Source organism: Haliaeetus leucocephalus, unplaced genomic scaffold, assembly GCF_000737465.1.
Source record: "Haliaeetus leucocephalus isolate CR32 unplaced genomic scaffold, Haliaeetus_leucocephalus-4.0 Scaffold195, whole genome shotgun sequence".
Lineage (NCBI taxonomy): Eukaryota > Metazoa > Chordata > Aves > Accipitriformes > Accipitridae > Haliaeetus > Haliaeetus leucocephalus.
In genome coordinates this window covers 2,610,555-2,634,844 of record NW_010972631.1, presented here as the reverse complement: position 1 = coordinate 2,634,844, position 24,290 = coordinate 2,610,555, and the positions used below count along the sequence as shown (strand labels likewise).

The following is a 24,290-nucleotide window of genomic DNA, read 5'->3' as shown; positions in this document are numbered from 1 at the left end:
ATAAATTGCTTTTACTTGTTAAGAAGCTCTTGGGAACCCCTTGCTCAAACAACCCTCAGTTTAGAAATCAAGATTGTATCTAAAGCCTCATGAGATAAAGCATAGCACAAGGTGATCCAAAGAAACATGCAGGTTTCAAAATTATCAGAAGAGTTAACATTTAAATAAAAAGTACTACTCAGCATTTAATATCAGTCTTCTAACTCCAATGTTATTCATCTTAAGGTCCTCTCTATCATTCGCTTCTGTGTTATAAACTACCCTGCTGGGAGTCCCTAAGTGAGTGCAGCAGATGAAGTGGTAAGACAAGGCCACAGACTGGTATTGACACAGACAGTATAGCACCAGTACTGAATCCAGCTAATTTGCCATTACGTTCCCACTAGTCTGCTGGAGGACAAGAAGGGCTCTGAATATACTAGTGGGGCTGTAATAATTTGGAAGGAAGCAAAAAAGATGTTTGAATGATCAAAGAGGTCCACAGGTCATGAGTTCTTCCTTGGGAGATACTAAGCAGTATCAAGCCAAGGCAGATCACTGGACTGAAGTGATGCTGGCAGGAGAGACTTGAGGCTTGGCAAAGGGACTCAGCTATTCAAGAACTGTGAAGGGAGCAGAGTGAATGAGCAGCTACAAACTCAGCCGCATTAAGAACACTAATTCTGAGTAAGATACCATGCAAAGTTAAAACAGCATACTTGCACACAATCAGACAACCCTACTACGCCATAAAGAAAGGAAAAAAGAGCCTGAAAATGGCAGAGAGAACATGTGCATTGCTCTGTGTAAAGAGCAGAATGAAAGACAGGAATGATGGTTTGCTGAAAGTAATCAGACAGTGGCCAGAGAGAAAGAACTTCCCAAGAGAGAAAAGTGGAGCAGCACTTGGTGAGGAGAAGGTACACGCAATGGCCATTTTTATAAATGCCAAAACTAAGGGTCAAATACAGGAGTGAGGTCAAGACACAAGAGAATAATGACACTGTCATTATAAACCCCCAGCTGGAAATGGGAGACTGTTCAGGAAAAAAGTAAGAGCAGCAACTAGGTACAAAACATACTAAGAAAAGTAAACAAACCAGCATATGTCATTCAACAGACACACCTAGTTTATTTTTCTGCTCATTGAATTGAACTCCTTTAAACAAGTTAAAATTATGATGAATACTAAGACCCATTCTGCCTAAGAAAACCAACAATGTATTAACATAAGCCATGCCAAAAGAATACTGAATGCTCCATAGGAATGCTATTGAATAAGAATGAATAAGAAATATTGAATGTGCAGAGATTATTATCTTGATGATGCCTCTATTATTCATGTCATGACCAGAGCTGAACATCCCTATAGACTAGCCCTGCATACCTCCCAGCAAACTTCTGTTTCTTTCCTATTCCAAATTGTGAAGTTTTGTCTCAGTGTTTTAACAATGTTTATCCATGAAGGACAGATGACACATCTTGCTGAGGTATATGATCAGCCATTCAGTCTTCTGTAAATATTCATCATATTTATGTATTTATTACAAAATTATTTGGGGGCATTTTCAGGTGCTGGTCTACAGTTTTCCACACATCGATTTTGGATACAAATAGCAGCAGAATCAAACACTGTACCGGCATTTTCAGTAGTCCATAGTCATCAAACTGCCAACCCTACTGCACCAGCAATGCCACCTGTAACTTAAGATGCGGACATAAATAAACAATGGCATAAAAGTAGTCTGACAGTTTGTTTCTGAATGTGAATGCTACAGAGCAAATCATTGCAGTCCCTTTTCTGAGGTGATTTGGACTTGTAAGGAACAAATTTCTCATGAGTTCTCAGAAAGTATGCAGACAACTGAATGTTAGCCAAAGCTCCAACACAAAGGTAGGCTGAAGCACAGGAAGAGAAGTGTAATAGTAGCAATATATAATTTATTCCAGTATCCTAGTTACACTTGTATCTGCTTTCATCTCTACCCAGATATTTTCCTGCACCTTATAAAGAAATGTTAAGCACATTCCTAATCTGGTGTTGAGTGTAATCCGACATTTGGAAAAGTTTGGTAACTGGAAGGTGAGGTCACATACACCCCTGAGAGAATCTGGATACTTCAAAGGATGGAGCTACCAAGCAAGCAGAAATTATTTTTGCAACTTGCACCACAATACCAAGGTCACATCTTTCTCCTTTAATACTGGATGGAAAATAATCCTTATACAAATACAAATCCTCAAAGACAGGCAGCCAGACGTCCACAGTAGATAGCAGGGACTTTTCACTTAGCACCCAAAAACATGAAAAAAACCCACCAACCAAATCCACATACATTTCTAAAAGAGGAGGAAGAGAGGTTCTCCATACAATGCCCCAAATAACGCTCAACATAGGAGGGGAAGAATGGCTGTTTATGATGGCAGAATAGCCCAGCTCCTTCCAGTGGGACCACAAAAATTCCAGTAGATCCAAAGTCTTTCCCTGGTTCCCACTCCCCATGGCCATGCCTGACCAGCAATAGTGCTGTGGTCCTCACCTTTAAATTATCACCAGGATCCTGCCTCCCTCCCTCAGCACCCTGGCATGGGAGCTTCACATATGTTAGTCTTCAGTCTGGCCAGCACTTTCCACACGCACCTCATGCTCTTCCTTGGTAGCACCTCACAGCACCATAGGCCTTCCTTAGCCCCTTTCCCACCAGAGGCCAGCTCTACACAGACTCCCTTAGCCATTCTTACCCGTCCCTGTCTTCTGGGCCTTTGTGAAAGATCCCTATCCCACTTGATGAGAGTAAATCATTGAGTCATCACCATTTCTAGCCAGTCCTTTAGTAGAGATCAGTTGATCTCCCCCTGCACTTCCACAGCTTCATTTCCATTCCCGTCTTCCCTGCTCACAATTTCTTTTGTGCAGCAGGCAGCTTGAAACGTCATTTTTACCCCCTGGCAGGCAAGACAGCATGCTTTGAAGAGTTTCCCTCCATCATACTTAATCCAAATCCTTTAGCCTTCTAGGGATGAGTTGGTTTTGTGGGTAATTTGAGTAATAAGAGCACAAACATAATTGTCAACTGAGCCAAGCTGTTCCTAGCTTTCCTCAGTACAATTCTTGTCCTAAATCATAGCTCCCTGTGTTTTCGGAGCTAATTGCCCACCCTCTGGCCCTGCCTTACAACCAGGATGGAGTCAGTGTCTTACACCTGCCAAATAGACAAAAGATTGCAAGAACCAAAGGGTTCAAAATTCGCTAAGGGGGGTTGTGAAGAAGAGCCATGCCAGCCTGCTTTAGGCATTTTAACAAACAAGATCAGTCCCTTCCTATTTTCTCTTTCAGATCTATCCCTGCAGTAGATGAGAAATACTTGTCAGGAAAGATATTCCTAGCTTCTGGTTTGGAGTTGGACCCTATAGTTAATATTTTTCTTTAAATTCCATTGCCTGTTTGACTTCATTCCTGAAGACTTTTTTTTTTTTTTCAAAGCTTATGAAAGCTGTTATTAAGCGTTCATCTGAACACACACATTAGATCTTGTGTGCTGCCTTCTAGCAGAATGCTTTTAATTGAAAGGAAAACCCTGCCTCCTGCTAGGTTTGGGTGGGCTGCAATTAGTTCCATACTACTTAGTTTTGCCAGAAAGTCATATAACTCTTCTACACAGGCATTCCCACTCTGGTCCAGCTGCAAACAATATGCTGAGTCAGCAAAAATGAGGCAAAAGGAATTTTTCATTGAATTAAGAATCCGGTCTGTCCTCAAATCTTGTAAAATATGTGTTGGATTCCATCTGTCCTGGAGGATCCCCACTCTGATCGTGCCAGCTACTACGACTCGCACGGGACCCGCGTGCCTGTGGCAATACTGCAAACTGCCCCACTGCGAGGAGACTTTGGACTCCATCAACCAGGGGTGTCATCTTGCAAGCTAACAACATGGGCCAGTGTGGGCAGTAAAATACAAACGCCCCCTTATGCCCCAACAGCCATGCTTCCATGAAAAAAATATTTCTTCTGTTCCTTACCTGCAAGGAAAACAAAATCCACTGCCCTACTAGTAAGATGCAGTGACTGAAGCCAAGAGCAAAGCGTGCAGAACGTCCGAATTTTGGCAAATTCAGATGCAGACAAATGAAAGTTGGAGGAAAACCTTTTCTGGGTACTTCTGGTTTATTTGAAGCCAACGAAGCATGAAATGGTCTTAACAGTTTGTTATATTTTGGTGTAACATGAGGATCTAGAATCTCTTGACAAGTAGAGTATTGAGCTTGAGTTTCAGTTCACTGATTGGTGTTTTTTTTGATTCGTCCAAGAAATGTATTTAAACAGTATGTGCAGGGCAAACCATTTTTAGTCATGGTTGTTCAATAGTACACATCTGAAAGTGGACATAAGATAATAAAAACAACAGTTGAGTAATTCTTTAAGTAATTTCCAAAGTGACAATTGTTATAACTGGGAGATGTTTATCCTTTTACATATGCCCATATCTGCTAAGATTATCCTACGTTCTAACAGAAATCCCTGAGCCTCAGGCACATTCAGGAGCTCTCATTTGCCTCTACTAAACCTAAGAAACACTTACCTTGAGACCCCATGAATTTTGGGAGTTTTCACATCCACGACTTGGATGGGCACAGTCAGTCTTCTAACACAACGACTACTGCATAAAAATTCAAAAGAGTGAGCCCATATTGAGGGCATTCCTTCACAGGCTTCTCTTGGTAGTAATAAAAGACACCAGGTAAATTCTACATTGTTAACTAGGAGTAAATGGAAAACCATTTTTTCATGTGGGAAATGTTTTATGGAAAAAATCGTTATTTGAATTTTTTCCTTTGAAATTGTAGGTTTTCATCATGAACAATTTTTGACAATTTTAAAGGAGTGTTTTAGTTTCACTTTGACTTCAAATATTGTTATCTTTTCACCAAAAACCCCAACATGCTAAATAAAAATAATTTAAAAATACTTCATTCTGAAACATTGATTCAATATGAAAAGCACTTTTGGACGTATTCGCTGCAGGGAAATTGAAAATTTCCAGTGGAAATAAAATAACACTATAAAAACTCAGCTTAAACAAAATAGTATTTTTGGTAAGAAAATTTTCTGCACTAAATACTGTGGCCAACAGTAATTACAACTTGTCCAAAAGTCTGGGAAAGCTACAATGGTTTTTTGGGACCTTTTAAATATCCCACTTAATGCAGTAATAACATCACACAGTTGGAAGAGTGTGAAAGGACTATAGTGAAAGGCTTGTATCCCAACAGCACCTGATTATAAACAATATGTTTGTTTAACTGACAACAGCTTCTTCCATACCCGATTTTAAATTTGCAGAAAACTATAAATAGATAGCACTTTCACTGAAAGCATTAAATTAGCCAACTCAGTACTCGACTTTGTAATGTGGAGCAATGTGGAGTGATAATGAACACCATGTGTGTGTGATAATGGGGGTTGTAGAAAATAGATCTGGCCAGCTGAGTGAAAAGGAAATGCTAAAGAAGAAAAAATCTGAAGTCCAAGCCAAAACAAGTGACCTAGAGAAGCAACTAAAGGTTTGTATTTGGGGCAGGCTAGAGGCCTGAGAGAGATCAGCAATTCAGCAGGGTATTTTTAAGCATATGCTCAAGGCCCTCCTTATTCAGCAGGAAACTTAAGCATATGCTCAGAGGTTAAGCATCAGCTAAAGTCTCATTGATGTCAATGGGTCTCAAACACATGCCTAGAGATACATATGTGCTGAAGTGCTTTTACAAATAAGAACGGACTGGGGATCAGGGTCTCAGTCCCCCGGTATTTCATAGCAGGCTAACCCTGCAACCTCCTGGCTTTCCAAATTCTTCAGAGTAGATCTCATTTATTATACACACAGGACCAGACTTAAGCGTGTAAGAACTTGCATTACTGTACAGAACTGCCATTGGCCCTTTGGTACTGAAATAAATAGGAAAGTACAGATACATTTATAAAACACCAGTAATTTCTACTGTAATTTGCCCAAAGAACTCTCCTAACAATAACAATGAAAGCATAAAATAAGAAATGCAACTTTTGAGCATGTCATTTAGCCTTTTCATTACTGATGTAAGAAAACTTCCACATGAACAAATTTAAAGATAAACCTGAATCTTAACTGAAACCTCACTTAAAGTAACTTACTTTGAAACAGAGTGCATGGTGCTCTTAATTTTTGTGCAACCAATGGATCTGTACTTCCTTGTGACCTTCTGTACCCGAGTAGTCCACTTATCAACTGCACAGCTGACTGGGCATCACTGTAACAACAGAAAAGCCACTTTCTCTGCCAATCCAACTTCATGTAGGCAAATTGCAAAGCATTAATGTGCACTGACATAAATTTAGAAATCTACAACAATTATTCTCTGAATCTGAGATGGCAGGTTAACATTATGAAAAAATCTTCAAAATTTTTAGATAAGTTATGTCAGATTCAACATGGCTTCTCCTTCTTTAAAACTACATGAAAATATACCATAAAGTGGCAAGGGGAATTATACGGTCAGATTACTAATGATATTAAATATTTTTTCCATGCAGTTAATACAGGATTTGAAATTATCGGTAAAAATCCTTCCTGTGCATTTCAGTGAACCTGAACAACCACTTGGTCTCTACATTTTGTAATTCTCTGAGGATAAATATGTGGTGGAGGAAATGGTCATAAAGAGGCACTGCAGGGCCAGCTGAAAACTTCTTTAGGTGGAATCCGTAAATGATGGCTCACTTTAAAACACCCTTATGTGACAGCAGCAAACTGGGGTGCGTCTGAGCAGCAGGACATTGCCAGAGTACTGCTGTATGCAACCACCATGCCGCTATTCTCCAGTGATGCCACAGTAGCAGTTACCACTCCACATAAATTACACAAAAAGCTGACTTCAACAAACCAAAAAAAGCTAATTTCTTCATTAAAATTTATTAAAGCAGGCAGAAAATAGACTGTAAAAGCCCAGTCATCAGCTTTACACGTGCATTTTCCTTTTGTCACATGACTCTCATGTTTTAAACTGGAGAGCATTACTGTTTGGCATTTCCTGCAAATGCACTGAGGAAAAGCCACAGCAATATAGTGTTACTTCCATAGATGTTAACATTTAAAGACTCACAGAAGTGGCTAACGTTCAATTTCTGGTCAAAATTTGCTCACTTTCTTGCTTTGTTTTTTCAGATGAAGACAACCTGGTGAAAGCATTCCCACATTCCTCTTTGCACTTTTGCCATGACAAAACTTAGCTGACATAGGCAAATTAGAGTTCTAAAAACATATATCTTAGTCCGATTTTGTTTCAAGTTCCTGCCTCTTTATTAACTATGGAAGAGCACCTCTTCCTTCTTGCCCAAGCAAGCTGCTGGTTATCATTCCCATCCCTCCAGTCGGTTGAGTAACACATGACGCTGGCCTAGCATAAATACAAAACAGGTTCCTATGGAATCTGAAATACTGTTTGTACATCCTACCACTGACCACAGCGGAACAATGGTGTGCCAATGATACGGAAAAAACTAACTCTATTTGCTCACTCTTTCTGTGCCTCTGTCTGAAATATACCTAGCTCCAAAGCTATTATTTATAGTTATGAGGTGACAACTGAGAGCTAGCAGTCTGCTGAGTGAAAAAATGTTTGCATTTATGCTTTTCAGAGATATCCTATATATACACACACACATACATGTGCAGCAGCTATTCATGCTGCATAAGGAGATGTACCTAATCAACTACAGTGCTTATTCAGTGGTATGAAAAGTAAAGGAGCTATTTTATGTGAATTAAGTGACAAAACTTCATTTTTAAAGACTATTTGAAAAGAAAATAATTTTTTAGCAAAGCCTACAGCTGCACTAGCATTGTTTAAAACACTGAAAAGCAGTTTTGTAAGTTTTCTGTGAACACTTTTGCCTATCATTTTTAATATAGAAAATCACGTCTTCTAAGCTGCTTGAAAACAATGTTATTTTAAAGTCAAACTTGAGCAAAATCTTTACATCTTTCACACAATCATGGAAATGTTGATGTTGGGGGGTCTTCTGGAGGTCATATAGTCCAACTGCCTGCCTGCCTGCAGGACTATCACCAGCACCAGACCAAGTCAGCCATGGTTTTGTTTAGTCAAGTCCTGAAAACCTTCAGGAACAGACATTCCACCTCCTCTCTGGGTAGCCTCCTCCAATCCTGCACTACCCTCCAAAGGCAAAAGTTTTTTCTAACTTCCATTCTAACCTGCAAAGCCACAAGTTGATGCTGTGGTCCCTTTTTTTTCCACCTGAAGCCATCTAGAAGGGTTTGGCTTCATCTTCTCCATAGCTTGCTTTCAAGCAGCTGCAGGCTATTAGACCACCCCATAGCTGCCTCCTCACCAGGCTCTGCAAGTACAGCTCCCTTCACCGTCCCCTGAAGGGCATGTCCTCCAGGCCTCTGACTGCCTTGGTAGCCCTCCGCTAGGCCCTCTCCAGCATCTCTACACTCCCAATGTTTCAACCAACCTCAGGCATCACTTCTGTAGTACTGAAGAACAGGATGATCTCAGCTTTATTAGGGTTGCTCGAAAGATTGTCACTGAACAACCCCTTTACTCTCTGTGGGCTCTATGGATCAGCTCTACCAGGCCCAGCTGACGCAGCTGAAGACACCAGCACCTCACTGTGTGCCTTTCCCCAATCCCAGAAGTGACCACCCCTAGTGCTGAGATGGCAAAAACTGGTGTGTCCCCACACGTCTCTTCAGTTATCTCTGCTCTGGGGGCAGCAGGGGATAGCAAATTGTGGGGGCTACAATAGCTGCCATCACCACACCCAAATGCCTCGCTTGAAGTCCATTCTCAGATGGACTTTATATCTGAATTTCACACAATCTCATTATTACTGGAACATTTTTCCCCATGAATGGATCATTTCAAGGCAATATAAAAACCAGTCCTATGATCAGATGTAGTGTAAGTCCTATGACTGCTGCCCTTGATTTAAGAGGAGCAGAAAGCCCTGCAGAACTCTTTCCAGCAGACGGGCATTTAATAAATCTTGTGAAAGTGTGAGGAAAATATGGAAAAAAAAGGAGACACTGATAAGAGAAATACTTTTGAAACAGACAGTCAACACCAGAAGTTTAAAGTTATTTTCCAGCCAAGTAATTACAATTGCTCTCTGTCATAATTTCCCATGGGTGAAAAAAAAAAGTCAAAAACAAATATGTAGTAAGCTGCAAGTCTGAACCACAGAAAACCTGTTGTACTGTCCTTCTCAGGGAAGGTTAGAAATGACGTCAAAACAGGAGGGCTGTGCTGTTCTAATCACACAAAGCTAAATGGTCCACATCAGTTCTTGGCCCCTGACTGCCTGAATCTTGAGACATGTTGGGTATTAACCCTCTCACAAGTAGCAAGACAGGTTTTGGCCTCTTCATCAACAGTTCAGCTGTGTACTTCCCTCCTTGACGTGGAAGAGACAACTACTGAACAGAAGAACCATATTCCTTGATTCCACCCAAATCTCAGTTCTCCGCATGTAGGGACATTCAGTCCATGTTTCCTATTGACCAAAACCAACTCTTCTTCCCTGTTCCTTTAGATATCTCCCTGCTCAGTGTCTTGTTTAGACTCTCTGGGTTGCTCTCCAGATGCCATCAGAGCTTCCCAGCTCCCCATAGACTAGGCAGAGGGGCTGAGATGGGATTTAGGTATCTGACCACAGCCTGAAGCAAAGAGTCCAAGTATCCTGCCAACAGGTGGCAATTGCTCAACTCTGCTCACCTTGGCCATCATGCATCCCTGATCCAGCAAAAGCTCACCCACTCCAGGCTATCTGTGCCTACGAGCTTCCAGTAAACCTTTGGGAGTGCAGCGTATACGCACACACCTCAGGCAGCTCCCCCTAAGTGTGCCAAGCCATTAAAAATGTATCTTGTTCCCAGCTTGGAAACATTTGACCTGCTGAAATCAACCTTTGGCATGTCCTCCCTTAAGTCCTCCCAACCCACACTTTGTTTTCATATTCTTGCTATCAGTGAAGACATTTTAACAAGCCATAGAAAAGCTCTGGATGAATTTGCTTAGTTAAAAGCATTTCTGAATCTACAGTGTAAAAGCACTGACTCCACAGCACTACTTCCTAAAACCCCAAGTAGTCAACAGTAAGTTACATACAGGGAACAAGATGGTTTTAGTCATAAAAAAACCAACTCTACTTTTATATTGGTATTTCTGTCATCTATATGAGACAGTAAAAAGTAATCAGACCTCTTCTGTGTTATTTGCCTTAGCATGCAAATGAATTCTAGAAAAGTAAAATCTAATTTAATAAGCCTATTATGACCATACGAAGGAGAAAACATTCCCTCTTGTACTCCAGGGAACTTAAAAACTCTGAAACTGCCTCTCTATGTTAGCTTTCCAGCCATCAGCCGACACAGGATGGCAGTGGCAAAAGCCAGCAAATTCTCTCCAGAACTCTTCTGGAGACCAATTGATTTAGGCTGGGACTTGGGATTTTGAGTTAAGCTAGATGTCAACCCTGTTTGCACCATCACAGCAGCATAGAGCAATTTCAACACTGTTGAAACCACATGGACAATGAAGCTCAAATAGCAGAGTACTGGAGCTAAACTGAATGGCACAACAGATCTCTGAACAGACAGTCCAAACTATGCAACAGGATCTGCCCGTTAAAATGGAAATCTTTTGCCAGGTTCAAGTACCAGCATCAGTGTCAGATAAAGCACAGATGGAAACACTGGGACAAATACGGAGCCCAGACCAGAGACCAAACGAGAACCCTACTGCTGAGGTCTTCAATCATACATGAAGCAGTGCTTGCTGTTCCCTCTGCTTGGATACGCTCCTATTTCTTGCACTGTTAAAAGGAGAGTGTGTATAAACAATTGCATGAAGTTGCCTATTCTCAAGGATAAACATGCTAACATGCTGTGGGGCTGAGGCTGGGGAAAAAAAAAAAGGTATGACAGGTTCCCCCCACTTTCCATGCCTGTCCTAAGAGTCAGGGGTTGCTATCAGGGCTTATAAAACATTGGTAAACAATATGCAAAGCATCTTAAAGGTGGGGGGAAAGGTTTGGTAGTTGATTTGTTGGTTTTGTAAGTATTCTGTTATAAACTCAGAAATTGAGCTGTTTTCAAGGTTTTGCTTTTGCAAGGAGAAAAAAAGTGCTCCCTTTCAAACAGAGGATACAACTGCATTGAAAAAAAAGAAATGCATACTTTATGAATGTTTTTCACAGGAAAAAAAAAAAAAGACTATCCTACAAAAGGACATATAAGGCAAAATTTGCAGGGGTGTAAGACTGTATGAAAGGAAATATTAAAGCTCACCACACTTCTCTACTAAGCACACACCTAACCTATCTGACTGCATCTCCTCTCACAGCCAAATAAGCTGCTCCTAGGTGAATGTTAGTAAGAACATACTATACTATACCAGACGTAGCATTTTGACCCGGACTAACACTCTTATATGGACGCTAAGGACATTGCTAAAGAAACACAGGCCCTACTGTTAATAATTTCTTTTAGCAAACTTCCTCCACAGCCTGAGCTAAGTACCATATTAAATTGTGAAGAAATCACTAGAACTACTATGCTGCAAGTGACTTTTAAATCAAGTGCATCAGTTATACAGTATTTAGCACTGTGCTGTAAAGGGTGGTAAATGGAGGTGTCATAAATATCTGATTTTATCATCTGTTGACTCATAATCCAGATGCCAATGGGATATAAATCATGTAAAGCATGTTTCCAGATTAGGAAAGTCTGACTGTTCACTATTGTTCTAGCAAACCACATTATTTCTTTGTAGGATCAGGAGTGCCCTCTGATGGTTAGTATCTATTACTGGGAAGTAAGAGTTGACTGGAAAGTGGCACATCCTAAATTGTCTACACAATACAAAATGTTCTCACTTCCTGCACTACACATTCACAGTCTTCTGTATGCTTAAATATTTCGATAACCAACCTTGTTTTGTTGGAAATAATTTTTTGCATATTTCTCTTTCCATTTCAGTTATTTATATTGCTACTTAGGGGTGCACACAGACACATATTAGGGATGCAATCAGAGCACTGCTTATGCATATATCTAGTTTTAAAAGAAATAAGTTGAAAGAAATTTCAGACATAAATTAGAGAATTTCTACAATAGGCTCCAAGAAAGGCCCTGAAAGGCTCTGACAAATTCAGACACCCAGAAATTCAGATATTCAGCTGAATATCAGAAAACAGGATATGACTGGAAAAAACAGGCAACCTCTCTTAAGAAGTGCTTATGCGCCCAAGAGCTTGTACATATTTTTCCAACTGTATAAGCTAACCTAATAAAACATGTTAACTTTCTCTACACACCTTGCCTCACTTACATCCTTAGAACATCACATCTACAATGGAACTGTGAGAAAACAGGAAATCAATTTATTTTTTCCCCTCACCTGTGAGTTTACCTGTCCTTCAGGTATTCAACATCTCAGTGTTACTTATAATTTTAAATTTTATCACCTGCAGTATCAACTGTCCTTTCAAAACAGAGTTGGTAGCTGGAAGGGAGCTACAGACTTAGAGCTGTCTGTGAAGACAACCACTATGCCCACTACATAATAGATTCATGTCTCTCCCTTTAACTGAAGGAGTAGCAGGACTGAAGCTAATGCCTTTGGTGAGACAAAATCTCTCTGAACTGGTATCAACTGCAGACTTTCTCTATTATACACTGGAAAAAAAAATACAAATTTGTAGTATCCAAACCATTATAATATTCATAAACTGCATCTTAGGGTTAATACTAGCCTGACCACCTGAATACCCTTAAAAACAGTCAGGCAAAATACTAAGAATTGCACATTGTTCAGTAAGTTACAAATGCAAACATCCACAAGTTTCAGTGCAAAACCCAATACTTTAGACTTGCAAAGGAGGATGGATAGCATCAAGGGATGTAGCTGGGGAGCAGACAGCTGTGTGCATTTTCCCTACTTTTCTATCGCTGCTGCTGATGCGCAAAGGCAGGAGCCATTTTGTTCGTAGGTCTGTTGCACTCAGTTAGCAAAGAGAGACACACAAACTCAGCTCTCTCACAGCTACTTTATCTGTAGTTTTTTTGTAACCTAAACCAAATGTCATTTTTGGATTTTCTCTCTGACGAGTAAAGCAGAAGATAACAGCTTCTGATGAGAGACCAGTGGCAAGCCTTTTCCATGCCAGCTTTTACTGCATTTTTACACCCACTGCAGAACCCTAAATATTTTTAAATATGGCAATACTTGGGAATTACGACTGGAGCATCCCTCTTCCACCTGGGATGACAATCGGCAGACTCAGACTGGGATTATCCCAACACTGACCAGGAGTATGAGGCATCTCCTCAGCAACACCCACTTCTAGAGATCTCTGGCCCTCCTGTGTGAAGCTCAGCAGCCTGGCTAGCCCACACAGGAGAGGGCATGCTGCCGGAGTTCCCTCGGACCCGTGAGGGCTCTCTCCCTCCCCAGACCCGCGCCCGAGGCAGGCCCAGCCGCGTCCCTCGTACCTCACAGCGGCTCCCTTGCAGACGGAGGTTCCTACCCCTAGTTTTGCCTCCTTCTGGACGAAAAACTACTCAACCTCTTGTCCCTGAGGGGTTTCTCCATCCCAAAGGGGGCCGAGGGGGTGCTCCGGGGCGAGGGCGGGAGCCCTGCGACAGCCGAGGCGGGCGAGAGGCTCCCGCCGCTGCCCGCCCCGGGTCTGGCTCTGCCCGGCGGCCGCTCCCGCCCCGGCACCAGCCCCGCAAGGAGGGAGCAGCAATTCCCCCGCTAGAGACGGGGAAGGGGAAACCTCCTGCTGTTTCCTCTCCGCTGCCCACGTCCCCCAGTTAGCCAAACACGGCCTCGTGAAGTTTCACACTAACGCTCCCGCCTGACATTCCGTCCCGAGGCTTCAGCCTCCGCCGCGGACGCCCGGCCACCCCGGGCTGCAGGAAGGAGGCAGCGGTGGGGAGACCGACCCACGAGAAGAGCCGGACCCCCCTCTCGGGGAGGTCGGGGGAAAGGCCCCCCGAGGGGCAGGCTCTCCCTCCGCCGCCCGGGCGCCCTGCCACGGCTCGGAGCCGCAGTGCTCCGCGTTACGCAGAGCCATCGCCCTTCCCAGCCACACGACGCTCCGCCTCGCCCGTTGCCAGCTGGGGCGCAGGGACTCACCGCCGGGAAGGGTGAGTCGACTGTTGCCCGCAGCGATCCACCCCCGCGGGGAGGCCCACGCCCGTGACCGCTGTGGGACGCGGAGTGGCGGGGAGGCAGCGGGCGGGACGCAGGTGTGCAGGGGGTGGTGGAGCGGGCTGCGCCGGTGAGTTGGGCAGGGGAGGCAGGGTCGGCTCTTGCAGGGAGCGTTAGGAGCGCCTAAAACTAGATGCGCCTCAGGAGCGCGCAGGGCAAGGGGCGCCCGCCGTCGCCTGGCGCCTTCCGTGCCCGCAGAACCGTTAGAAAAGGCGGGAAAACGGCCAGGGAGGGAGCTGACGCCAGCGCCGCCATTTCGAGGAAGCTGAGGTGCCGTGCCAAGCCTCGGGGCTTTTCTGTGTCCTTGGCACCTCCCAGGACTCCATCCAAGTCCGTCTGAGTCCAGATCATGCCTCGTGGCCTAAATGCTTCTCCACATTTATTTTGTACTCCCTTGCATGCATCCCAAGCTGGGTTGTTGTCACCCACAGGTCTGCTGTTGTTGGTGGGCCTCGTCAGTAATTTGCATGTACCCACCCCTGGCGAGTGGTGGTGTACCTGTGCAGGAAAGGTTTATAGCACAGAGCTGGAAGTCCTGCTCTAAAACCAGTCCAAGAGGCAATGCTATAAACATTTTTGTGAACCAGTAATCTGAATAGAAAATAAACCAGGTCCACTGAAAAATGGAAAGGATGTTTTATTTTGACCTTAACACTTCTCCACCCATTTCAGCATAAATTAGCCAAAATTCCAAATGAATGTGCACTTCCAAATTAAAAAAAAAAGTTTCAATTTAAAATGTGAAACAAGTTATGCCGGTAACTCTTAGCATCTTTTCTACACAGTTTTGAGTCGAGATTAATGGGAACTGATCCTTTTAGCCTGACAGTTTGATCCAAAAGTCAGCATTGTTTAGTGGAAGAATAATAATAATGATGGTGGTGATGGTGATGATGTCACCAACACTATTTAGCATCACAAGTACCAAGAGATCTCAGTTTTCTTCTGAAATCCCAGTGTCTCTGGTATCTACACTTATCAGTGTGCAATACTTACTGTTACTCTTTAGCTGTAGCAGTAGCATCTCAACAGGCAGAATAAGCACATAACTGCTTAGAAAAACTGTTTCTGAAATGTGAGATGGATCGTGAAAGGGATGAACTAAGGGCAAATACTTGTAATTTTCTAAGAGGTGTCTCCTGGCAGTCATGCTAAGCTGTATGGGACTAGCTCAGAAACAGCAGCTGGTTTATAAGTGTGCAAAATAATATGGCGAAAGAAAAGGTCTACTGGGTCCTTCCTGTGTTTGTGGCCTTTGGGGATCAGGAATTGCTTATGTTATGGGCAGCATCAGAAAGAAAGTACCAGAGCTGGAGCCAGGGAAAGAGAGTTACAGATTTTTGAGATTGTTCTACAGTGAAGTCTTTATCACTTGAAATTGTCCTGGGCTTCTGTAGAATAAAATACTGCCTTTTGTTGCTGCATAGCATTGGAGGCGCAAAATTAATGCCATTTACACTTTTAAGGGATCGGGATATTACCAGCTAAGTAGTATGATACCATTCCTGTGTGAACATATGGTTTAATTTTTAAATCCAAAGTTTGACTGGACTTGCTCTTTATAGATGAGGCCTTTCAGATCCTGCATCACCGTCTCTGCCATAAATAAGGAGTCAGAAGTGCAATATTGTACTTTTGTTTTGCTTGTCATTCCACTGATGGAATCTTGCTTTTGCTTTGCTGACAATTCAGGTCAAACAGGAATCAAATGTATTAGATATGAGAAATACAGAATTAAACACAGTCCAGAAACAGAACTCCATGGACCAAAAGCTAGTAAAGTCCCTAGCCACTGGGATGGATGGACTTTAATTTGTCAATAATTCATCAGTGTCATGGAGGAGAAGTATCAATAATAAAATGGTACAAAAATACTAGTCTTGTTGCTTTATGGACAAATTGACCTAGCCAGTCCCAACACCTTGAATGAGGGGAGACTGACATGCAAACCACAGTATACACATCTTTACCCTTCAGGCATGCCGAGGTGATGGCAAGATCAAAGAGGCTTTTGAAATGCCAAGTTCTGAGAAAGGAAATTGGGAAATATAACTCCAGAGTTAGCTGGAGGGGGCAGGGATGAGGGTCATGTTAGAAGGTGTTAACCACTGTAGAGAGAAAAGAGACTCTTATCCCAGATGGTGCAGACATTTCATTGTTGAAATATAACTGCGACCAGCCCATGTTATAAGGTAATGAAATCTGTCACAACTTGAACATCAAAAGTGGTCACAGGCTATAAAGGAATGGTGTTCATGGGAGCAGTAGGGACAAGAAACGTTGGACACTAGAGGCTGTGTCTCTGAGACACTGTAGTCAAGAGGATCAGAAAGGAGAGGAAGGAAGAGATTGTCTTGCTGACAGCTGCCCGAGGATAGGAGCAGAGGACAAGTAAGATACTGCTTCCTTTGTAATGAATCCAAGATGTACCTCCCTGGCCTGACATTTGCTGAGTAAACTGAGTTAGTTACTCAGACAAGTCCTTTCGGTCCACTCTGATTTTCCTGTACATTCTTGGTACATTCTGTTTTAATTAGACCAGTTGAGTCCTTGATTGTTTGCAAATTTCATGCAGACTTTTTTCCTTAGCGGTGCTTCTAAGGAAGAGGAGCTACAGAAAGATGCCTGGAGCCTATCATAGTTGGGATGTTTGGTCAAAGGGGCATGGACTATGGAGACCTCTCTCACAAGAGATGGCACTTGTAGAACTGAGGTCTGGCAAACACAAAGGAAACACCTGGATGGTCGGATGTATTTCCACTCCTTCATCTTTTTTTCCTCCTCTAATTTTCTTATATCTTAGGATTTGAGTATAATGGAAGCCAAATCAGAAAGAGGGATGTCAGTCAGTTTACATGAAAACCAGTGCTGCAAAGTAGAAATTATTTGTGCTAAAACTACTTGTACTGAAAAGTGCTGAATACCAACTAATTGCAGGAAAATAGAAAATGCAAGTGACAAACTAGCCGCATCCAGCAGAGTGCAGCATCACCCTAAACGAACAGTGCCTGAGCATGACGGCTGTGAACCGTTTGCCTTCTGATTAAATAATAGGTGTCAGCTGCAAATAAGCAAATCTCCCAGAAAAAGAATTATACCTTTCCTTTTATGCATTTTGAATAATACTTAGATGCTTTTAAGTGATTGACTGTATTTTTTCAACATAATTGTTTTGGGGATGGAAAGTAGGAGAAAGAGTCTGGGACTGGAATTGGAAGTGAGAGCCAGGAAGATCCAGGCTGGACGTGTGGGGAGAAGTGGAGGATTAGCCAAAGAAATCAGCTTGGTGGTAGGGCAGGATATTGAAATCAAATGAACTCACAGGAGTGACAGAGTGGAGTATGAAATGAGAGGTAGTACAGGCAAAGAGAATGGGATTAGTACCTGGAGCCAGAGACAGGGAAAAAAAACATGCTGGAAGAGATGAGACAGGAGGAATCAAAGAGGGAAGGAAAAAGCAGGAAGTGTATTCTGTTAGCCAGTAAACAGAGGCCTTTGGATGCGTATGTGACACTATTCTGCTTCCTGCAAGTCTCTGTGAAACCCCATGTCTGACCTAGTACAATATTGCACCACGAAGGATGAAAACATGCTATCGCCGTCTGTCATTTTGGCAGGAGTCAGCAGGAAGAGGTCTATACTGTGGATTTAGAGGTTCCAAACCAACTGTGGTACCATGGAGATAATAATATGCTGCAACATGATAGAACTTCTGGTTTTGTTTTTCTTCTCATTTGCTTTTTTAAAAACCCTAGGACATTGCAGACAAAATTATTTTTAAAAACCTTGTTAAGGTTGTAGAGTCAAATTTAGGAAAATCAGGCAATGCCAGCATTAAAACTCTTTTTACCCAGTCCCCTGTGAAAAGGCATTATGATGGGGTCTTGAAGTACATGGCCACCTGCTGTTTCTCCACTGGAATTCTGTTTCATTCTCTGTATGGAAAAAAATTGGTTTAGAGGTGATCAGGTTTGTACAGTGAAGGAGGGTGCTTTCCCTCCCTTCATACCTCATTTGATGCAGAAGTACAAAGGGCATAAGGCATGAGACGGGTTTATAGAAGAAGGATGGTGTCATGGTTAGAGTCACTGGACAAACCCTCAAGAACAGCACTTCAGCACCTCTTCACCTTTGTAGGCTTGCCATGGTATTTGGGAATTCACTTAGTGAAACTTTTCCTAGTCAGTGCTCACTTTTCTTTTGTAAGTGGTAATCATGTCATCTGGTGCTTGACTTGAGGATCAGTGGTCTGCAGTGTGTAGGACTACCAAAGGCTACAACTGAAGTTGTACCGTGCTTGAGAAAAGGACTACACCCACCCGAGTACTCTGAAAACCCATGTTTTAGGAGACTGAGGCTGGGGAAGATGACACTTCTTATCTTACTTTCTGTGCATCATAAATCTCTGATTTGTAAAACAGTGATGAGATACTACATTACTCTAGAGGGGTGGTCTTGGAATTGAGTAACATTCTGGTAACACTGAGGTACAGCAGTGAGGGGTTGCATAGTCCATACTGCACAGTACATGAATCAGAAGTCCAATTGAAAAGCATATTTTATGATCTTATAATTAAAACCTGATCATAATACATATGCACAATAAAGTCAAATTAAGATTGTATGGCCAATGTTGGTTGTGAGATTTCCTGTCTTCTAAGATTATTTTACATCTTCATCTTAATTTTATATACCACTATGATGCATGTTATGTGAGTATAAGATTGCATATATATGTTGAGAGGTACGCTTATATCCTGTATGCACATGGGATTCGTCTGACCTAACTACAGTCATCTAGATTTGCTCCAGTCAATAGAGATTTTATTCTAAAGTAGGTGCCCATGACAGGTAGGATGCCTGTCTGTCTGCGTTAACTACTTGTTAGCTGTTTCCTTGTAGGAAATGTATTTAAGAACTACGTATTTTGCATCATGGCTTAAAAAATACTATGATATTTCAGATTGTTAGTGACAACCAACATATTTTATTAATGGCAGGTGCAAAATATACAACTACCCAATTTAACGGGTCAGGCAAGAAGAGACCCAGCTAGTCTGTGGATTTGATTTCTAAACTGTATTTGCTGACCAAACAGTAAATGCGCAAGTAAAATCCAACTTTGATCTCAAAACATTTTTCAGATTTCTACATTATCTTTCCCAGACCCTTTTTTCCATCTGATACTTTTTCCTACCCAATTAGTTGTTTAACAGCCTGCTCCGTGTACTCTTAATCTGGACTGTAAACTCTGGCCTAAGGGCTCTTTTTTATGTCCTGCCTCAGTAACACCTAACATCTGAAACACTTCTTGGGTTGGAATCCAAGCCTTTCTGTAGAACAGGCAATAAGTACTCATAATACCAGTATCATAATGGTTTCCAGTCAAGTAGAAATGAACCACTATATGCCAGAGATACATGGCTGAATCTAGGCACTGCATCCAGGAGGTCTAAGCAATACTGGTGAAATGCACTTTGTTTACAGTGAACCGCGGCGTGCAGGCACCGTGGGAATGGGAACAGAGGCTGAGGAAGTTAAATCTGCTTTCAACAGCAGCACAGGGCTCAACCGACCACATGTGGTTGCTGTTCCATTCTAAGGGAAGAAGTAATGACTGTTCCTTACCAGGTGGAAGAGATGGTATTAGTCACTGGCCCCTTCCTACTCCAACTCTACTGTGGGAAGGAAGGAGCCTTTTTTCTAGAGAGGGGTTTTGTACATTTCTGACTAGCCATACTGCTTGAGAAACCTGTGTATAGAGCCCCCCAAAAAAATTTATGGGTGGTAGATAGTGACTCTCCTTTTCCCTATCCCCTCAATCACATGCACAGAGTAGTTAGTGAATTATTCTCAATAAAAGCAAAGTACTTCACCTTTTGATGTTATTAAAGTAAAATCACTATACCAGAGATAAAGCAGTAGATACTACTTCAGTTAATGCCACGAGTCCAAGAACAATTAGTGATATCAAGAAAAGAAAGAAATATAGTTGCATCAAAAGGGACTGAGTCTGTTTGGACTAAGCATTACAATGAAAATTCATACTTGTAAACACAGGAGGGAGAGATAAGGGATGAAGATCCCCACTCCACCAGGATGGAAATGAGAATGATGTCCAAAGGATTTACTGAGGGAAGGAACAGCGTGGGGGATTGTTCTGTCTTCTAAGGCATACCTAAGAGCCCACTGCCACAATGGTGGGAGTGTACCCAAGGAGGAAGTGCATCTTGTTCAGCCCTGGAAAAGCAATGGCAGCATGTCTCAGAGGTTATGTGAGCTGGGGCAAAGTGAAGCCGTGCATGGAGGTGATGAGCTGTATGAGAAGCCAATGACGTTGTTTATGACACTGACAGTCTTCTGAAGTCCGGTTCATTGTTTCTGGGTTCTCACTCTTGGGTAAGAAGTGTCTGACCTCAGTTTAGACTCTTAATCCTACAGCTAGAAGGATAGCAGAGAAAGCCCCTTTCTATGTAAAGGCCGAAGAGGGAAGTCTGGTTATTCCTGTAACACCTCCAAGCAGAGAAATGCCAGGAACCACCATTCCTAGCAGCAGAGTTGATTGCTGAGCCAGAGCACCCTGGAATGCTTCTGGTGGGGCATGAGAAATTCCACCTCTGTGGGACTTTTACCCAGCTAGCTGCCAGAGTCTGTGACAGCTCTTAGTCATCTCAGAGCCAGCCCCTGAAAAGAGGGCTCCCTTGGCCTCAGTGCCCTGAGATCATCTAGAAGCCATCCAGCACAGATGAGTGGCCCATTCTTGGCCCATTCTTGGCCCATTCCAGAATATTTTGAAACCAAATATGTTGCAATGCCTGCTGCTGGGCTCTGTGACAGAGATGCCAGGAAGAAATACAGTGGCAAAAGAAGCCTTTAGTGGAAGCCCTCTGCAGAAACTCCAGAAATTATTTCTAGTAACATTTAACCCAAAAAGTCAAGACATGTTCATAATCCTTTGTTCCATGCTGGCTTCCAGAGTAAGACCAAGAGCTCGTTGCCCAACAGCTCTGCTGAGTGACCTAGAGGAACAACACAGAGCAACCCACTTCCTAGAGGGAAACCACAACGAAGGAGAGGTAATACCCATGCTTTTTCAAGGTACTGATGGCTGGCTGTGTAATTCACCCTTGCCCGGCAAAGGTTTGCAACACTTTAGCCCATGTCCTGTGTGAGAGCTTTGGAAGGGATTAAAGAAGCTCTGGAAGAGCATTCCTGAGACATATGCCAGTGCTGAATATGAAGACTGATCTCCACTGTCATGGGATGTGCCACTGACATCCTGGAGCATGGCTTCATCGCTTCTTTCAGAGGAGCAGAAGGGGAGAAAGGAAGGAGTCAACTAACAGTTATGCATGAAGCACTTTTTTCCTCTCTTTAGCCCTCTCTCATAGACTTGTTAGACACACACTTCCTGGTGCTCCCTTGTGTTCTCTAGCTTCAGTTCCAGCAGCCTCAGGTGTGTTTCTGTGCATTTTCACAATGTTACACTTTTCCTTAAAAAGTGGTAGGCTGGAGAGGCTGTGATAGTATCAGGTGGATAAGGTACCTAGTGGACATCCTGTTTTAGTAGCACATCCGTTGGCTCAGATATTGCTGCTCTGGGCATCCCAGCATGGTTCTGGAGTAGGCCTTTTTAGCACAAGGCTCATCCCACATATTCTCCCTCTTCTTGCCTTAATTAATATCCAGGAAGCTGCTTCCCAGGATAAAGGCACTGTCATCAAAGAGCCCTTCCCACAGCAAAAGGATGCCTATTTATGTGTCTGATCACCTTGTAAATGCATGTTGCATGGGATGAAATCTTCGCAGAATCAGAATGAGAAGCTTGATAAGGGAGATGTCATGAATGGCCAAGGCCAGGAGGCACAAGAGGCAGGGTGGCCCGCCATTGTCCATCCCTGATACATGAGGTGCAGTGTCTTTTCAGGACAGCCCAGGCTGTTTTTGCTACACCCTCCCAGACCAGACTAAAGCATGTTCCGGACATGAAGAGCTTTGTGCAGTTTGGCTGTGCTGTAGAAGCCAAAGACAATATTGTGTATGCAAGAACATTCTGCTTTCTTTAGGTTTTTGCCGTGTCTCTGTGTTTGCACAGAGCTGTGGCGGGCAGAACCGGCATCTGTTTAGAAATGGTGTGGCTGGGGAGAGTGATTGATGAAGAAAGAAGACAAGGCCAGACAGATACTAACGAGGTAAATGGTGTTTGGTGCACACATGCATGCAAGTTTGGCTATCCAGAAGCAGAGTGACTGACCAGAATTGTCTTTGTTTCTGACACAGCTGACTTCCTAGCAGATTTGGGCCACTTGGTAATGCTGGCATTGCTGTTTGTCTAGCAGGTTCAGAGCAAGGCCACTGGGTCAGGATGAAGTGTCTGTGACTGAACTCAGGACTGGTGTTGGCTTTCTACATGTGACGAGCTGTTTAAACTCATGAAGTCAGTGGAAATCTAGGCAGTACAGGAAATGCACTCTAAAGAGCAATCCAGCAGACCAGTCGTGGCATATGACACTCAGTTGCCCTAAAAGAGACATCCAGACATCCAAGACAGCCACATGAGGCTGGCAGATACGACACAAGACCTACACAAGATCATCTTTCTGGAGGGAGACCTGGAGACCACCAAACAGCACCAACACCTTTGTTTAGGTGGTGAATCCCAGCCGGTGTTTCTACTTCAGGGTGACTGGATCACTCTCTCAGTGCCAGCGACTGTCCTGACAAGATTTCCATTGGCCACAATGAAAACTTAAGCAAAGCGGAGTGCAAGTAGGCACCTACCTGTGGATACCTAAATGTGTCTGGCTCTGAACTGAATCCCAGCCAGGCTGTCAGCACAGGCCAGTGGAGGAAGGAAGCACAGCCAAAGGGGATGCGAAAAGGAGGAGAGGAAGCACAACTCCAGATTTTGCTAGCGCAGCTCAAGCCATTAGGGATTACCCAGGGATGGGGTAGGCAGTGCACAGCGCAGTCAACCAAAGGAATGACAAGATACCACACAGCTGTTTCAATTCAAGTCACGTATGGGAGCACAGGGACAGTGGAGCATAGCCATCACAGAAGAAAATACAGGTTCATTCACTTTCCAGCCATCTGAGGAGACAGACCAAATGAGTTCAGATTCCATCCTGCAGACTTTGGGTGCCCAGGAAACCAGGGCATGACATCATCCAGCGGAAAGGAGACAGCAACTTGTACAGTCTCTGTAATGCTGTAAGAAACGGTCACTTCTCTACACAGTGGGGAAGCTTCTGTTTTTAAGAAGAAAATCAACGAGTCAGTCACTGCTTACAACGTGCTATTGTCCAAGAGTTGCAAGAAAGTACACGGAAGTTACAGCACTTCAAAAGCTAACTTTGGAAAATTTCTTTCTCCAGATAATTTTGTTATTTAATAGCAGTAGAAGATGTGGACCCACACGGTGGATGTGTGACTTAAAGGAGCAGTCAGTTTGATTTCCCGAGGTGGTGATCAGCCCATGCTGTAGCCCTAAAGGACTCTTTATTTAAGGCATTGGCGGGTTTTCCCCTCAGCGCGCATATGCCAAACTGCTACTAAAAGCTTAGCATTTAACCACGGAAGGAAAATCTTGAAAGCGGTTCATGGATCTACGCTAAAAACACTAGAGCTATAATTAAATCAGCTCTTAAAGTAGTGTAACTCTTCCAAGGGCTGAGATAGCACTCTTTATTTTAAGCGTATTTGGAGAAAGAGGAGGAGAGAGGTTGAGTGGAACCCTTAAAACAAACATTTTCATGTGAAGGTTTGGAACTCCTTTCAGCGTAGTAAACATTCACCAAGGCTTCCTGTAAGCATTGGAGTTTGTCCTTTCGCTGCTGGCTCAATTTTCATCTCGTTTGACCTCCTGCAGCCGCCTGAAGGCCCGTCTGCAACCCGGCGGCAGCTGTGCCCTGGGGAAGGACGGGACGAGGGGGGGAGAGCTGGGGCTCGGAGAGCCCCGAGGACCGGCGGCCAGCGCTGTCGGCCAGGGGCGCCGGCGAAAAGCGCCCGGGCGATCGCCCCCGCCGAGCCCTCGCC

The 24,290-nt window shown here is 43.3% G+C and overlaps 1 protein-coding gene across 1 annotated transcript in view; it reads left to right on the top strand.

The window, feature by feature from the left end:
- Positions 1–22,237: 22,237 nt before the first annotated feature.
- The window catches only part of NT5E (5'-nucleotidase, ecto (CD73)), a 25,859-nt gene continuing 23,806 nt past the window's right edge, over positions 22,238–24,290 (top strand). Inside the window, exons 1-2 of the mRNA XM_010565814.1 lie at positions 22,238–22,290; positions 22,348–22,444. Of these exons, the coding sequence (XP_010564116.1) occupies positions 22,238–22,290; positions 22,348–22,444 (150 nt within the window). The remainder of the gene's footprint in view (positions 22,291–22,347; positions 22,445–24,290) is intronic.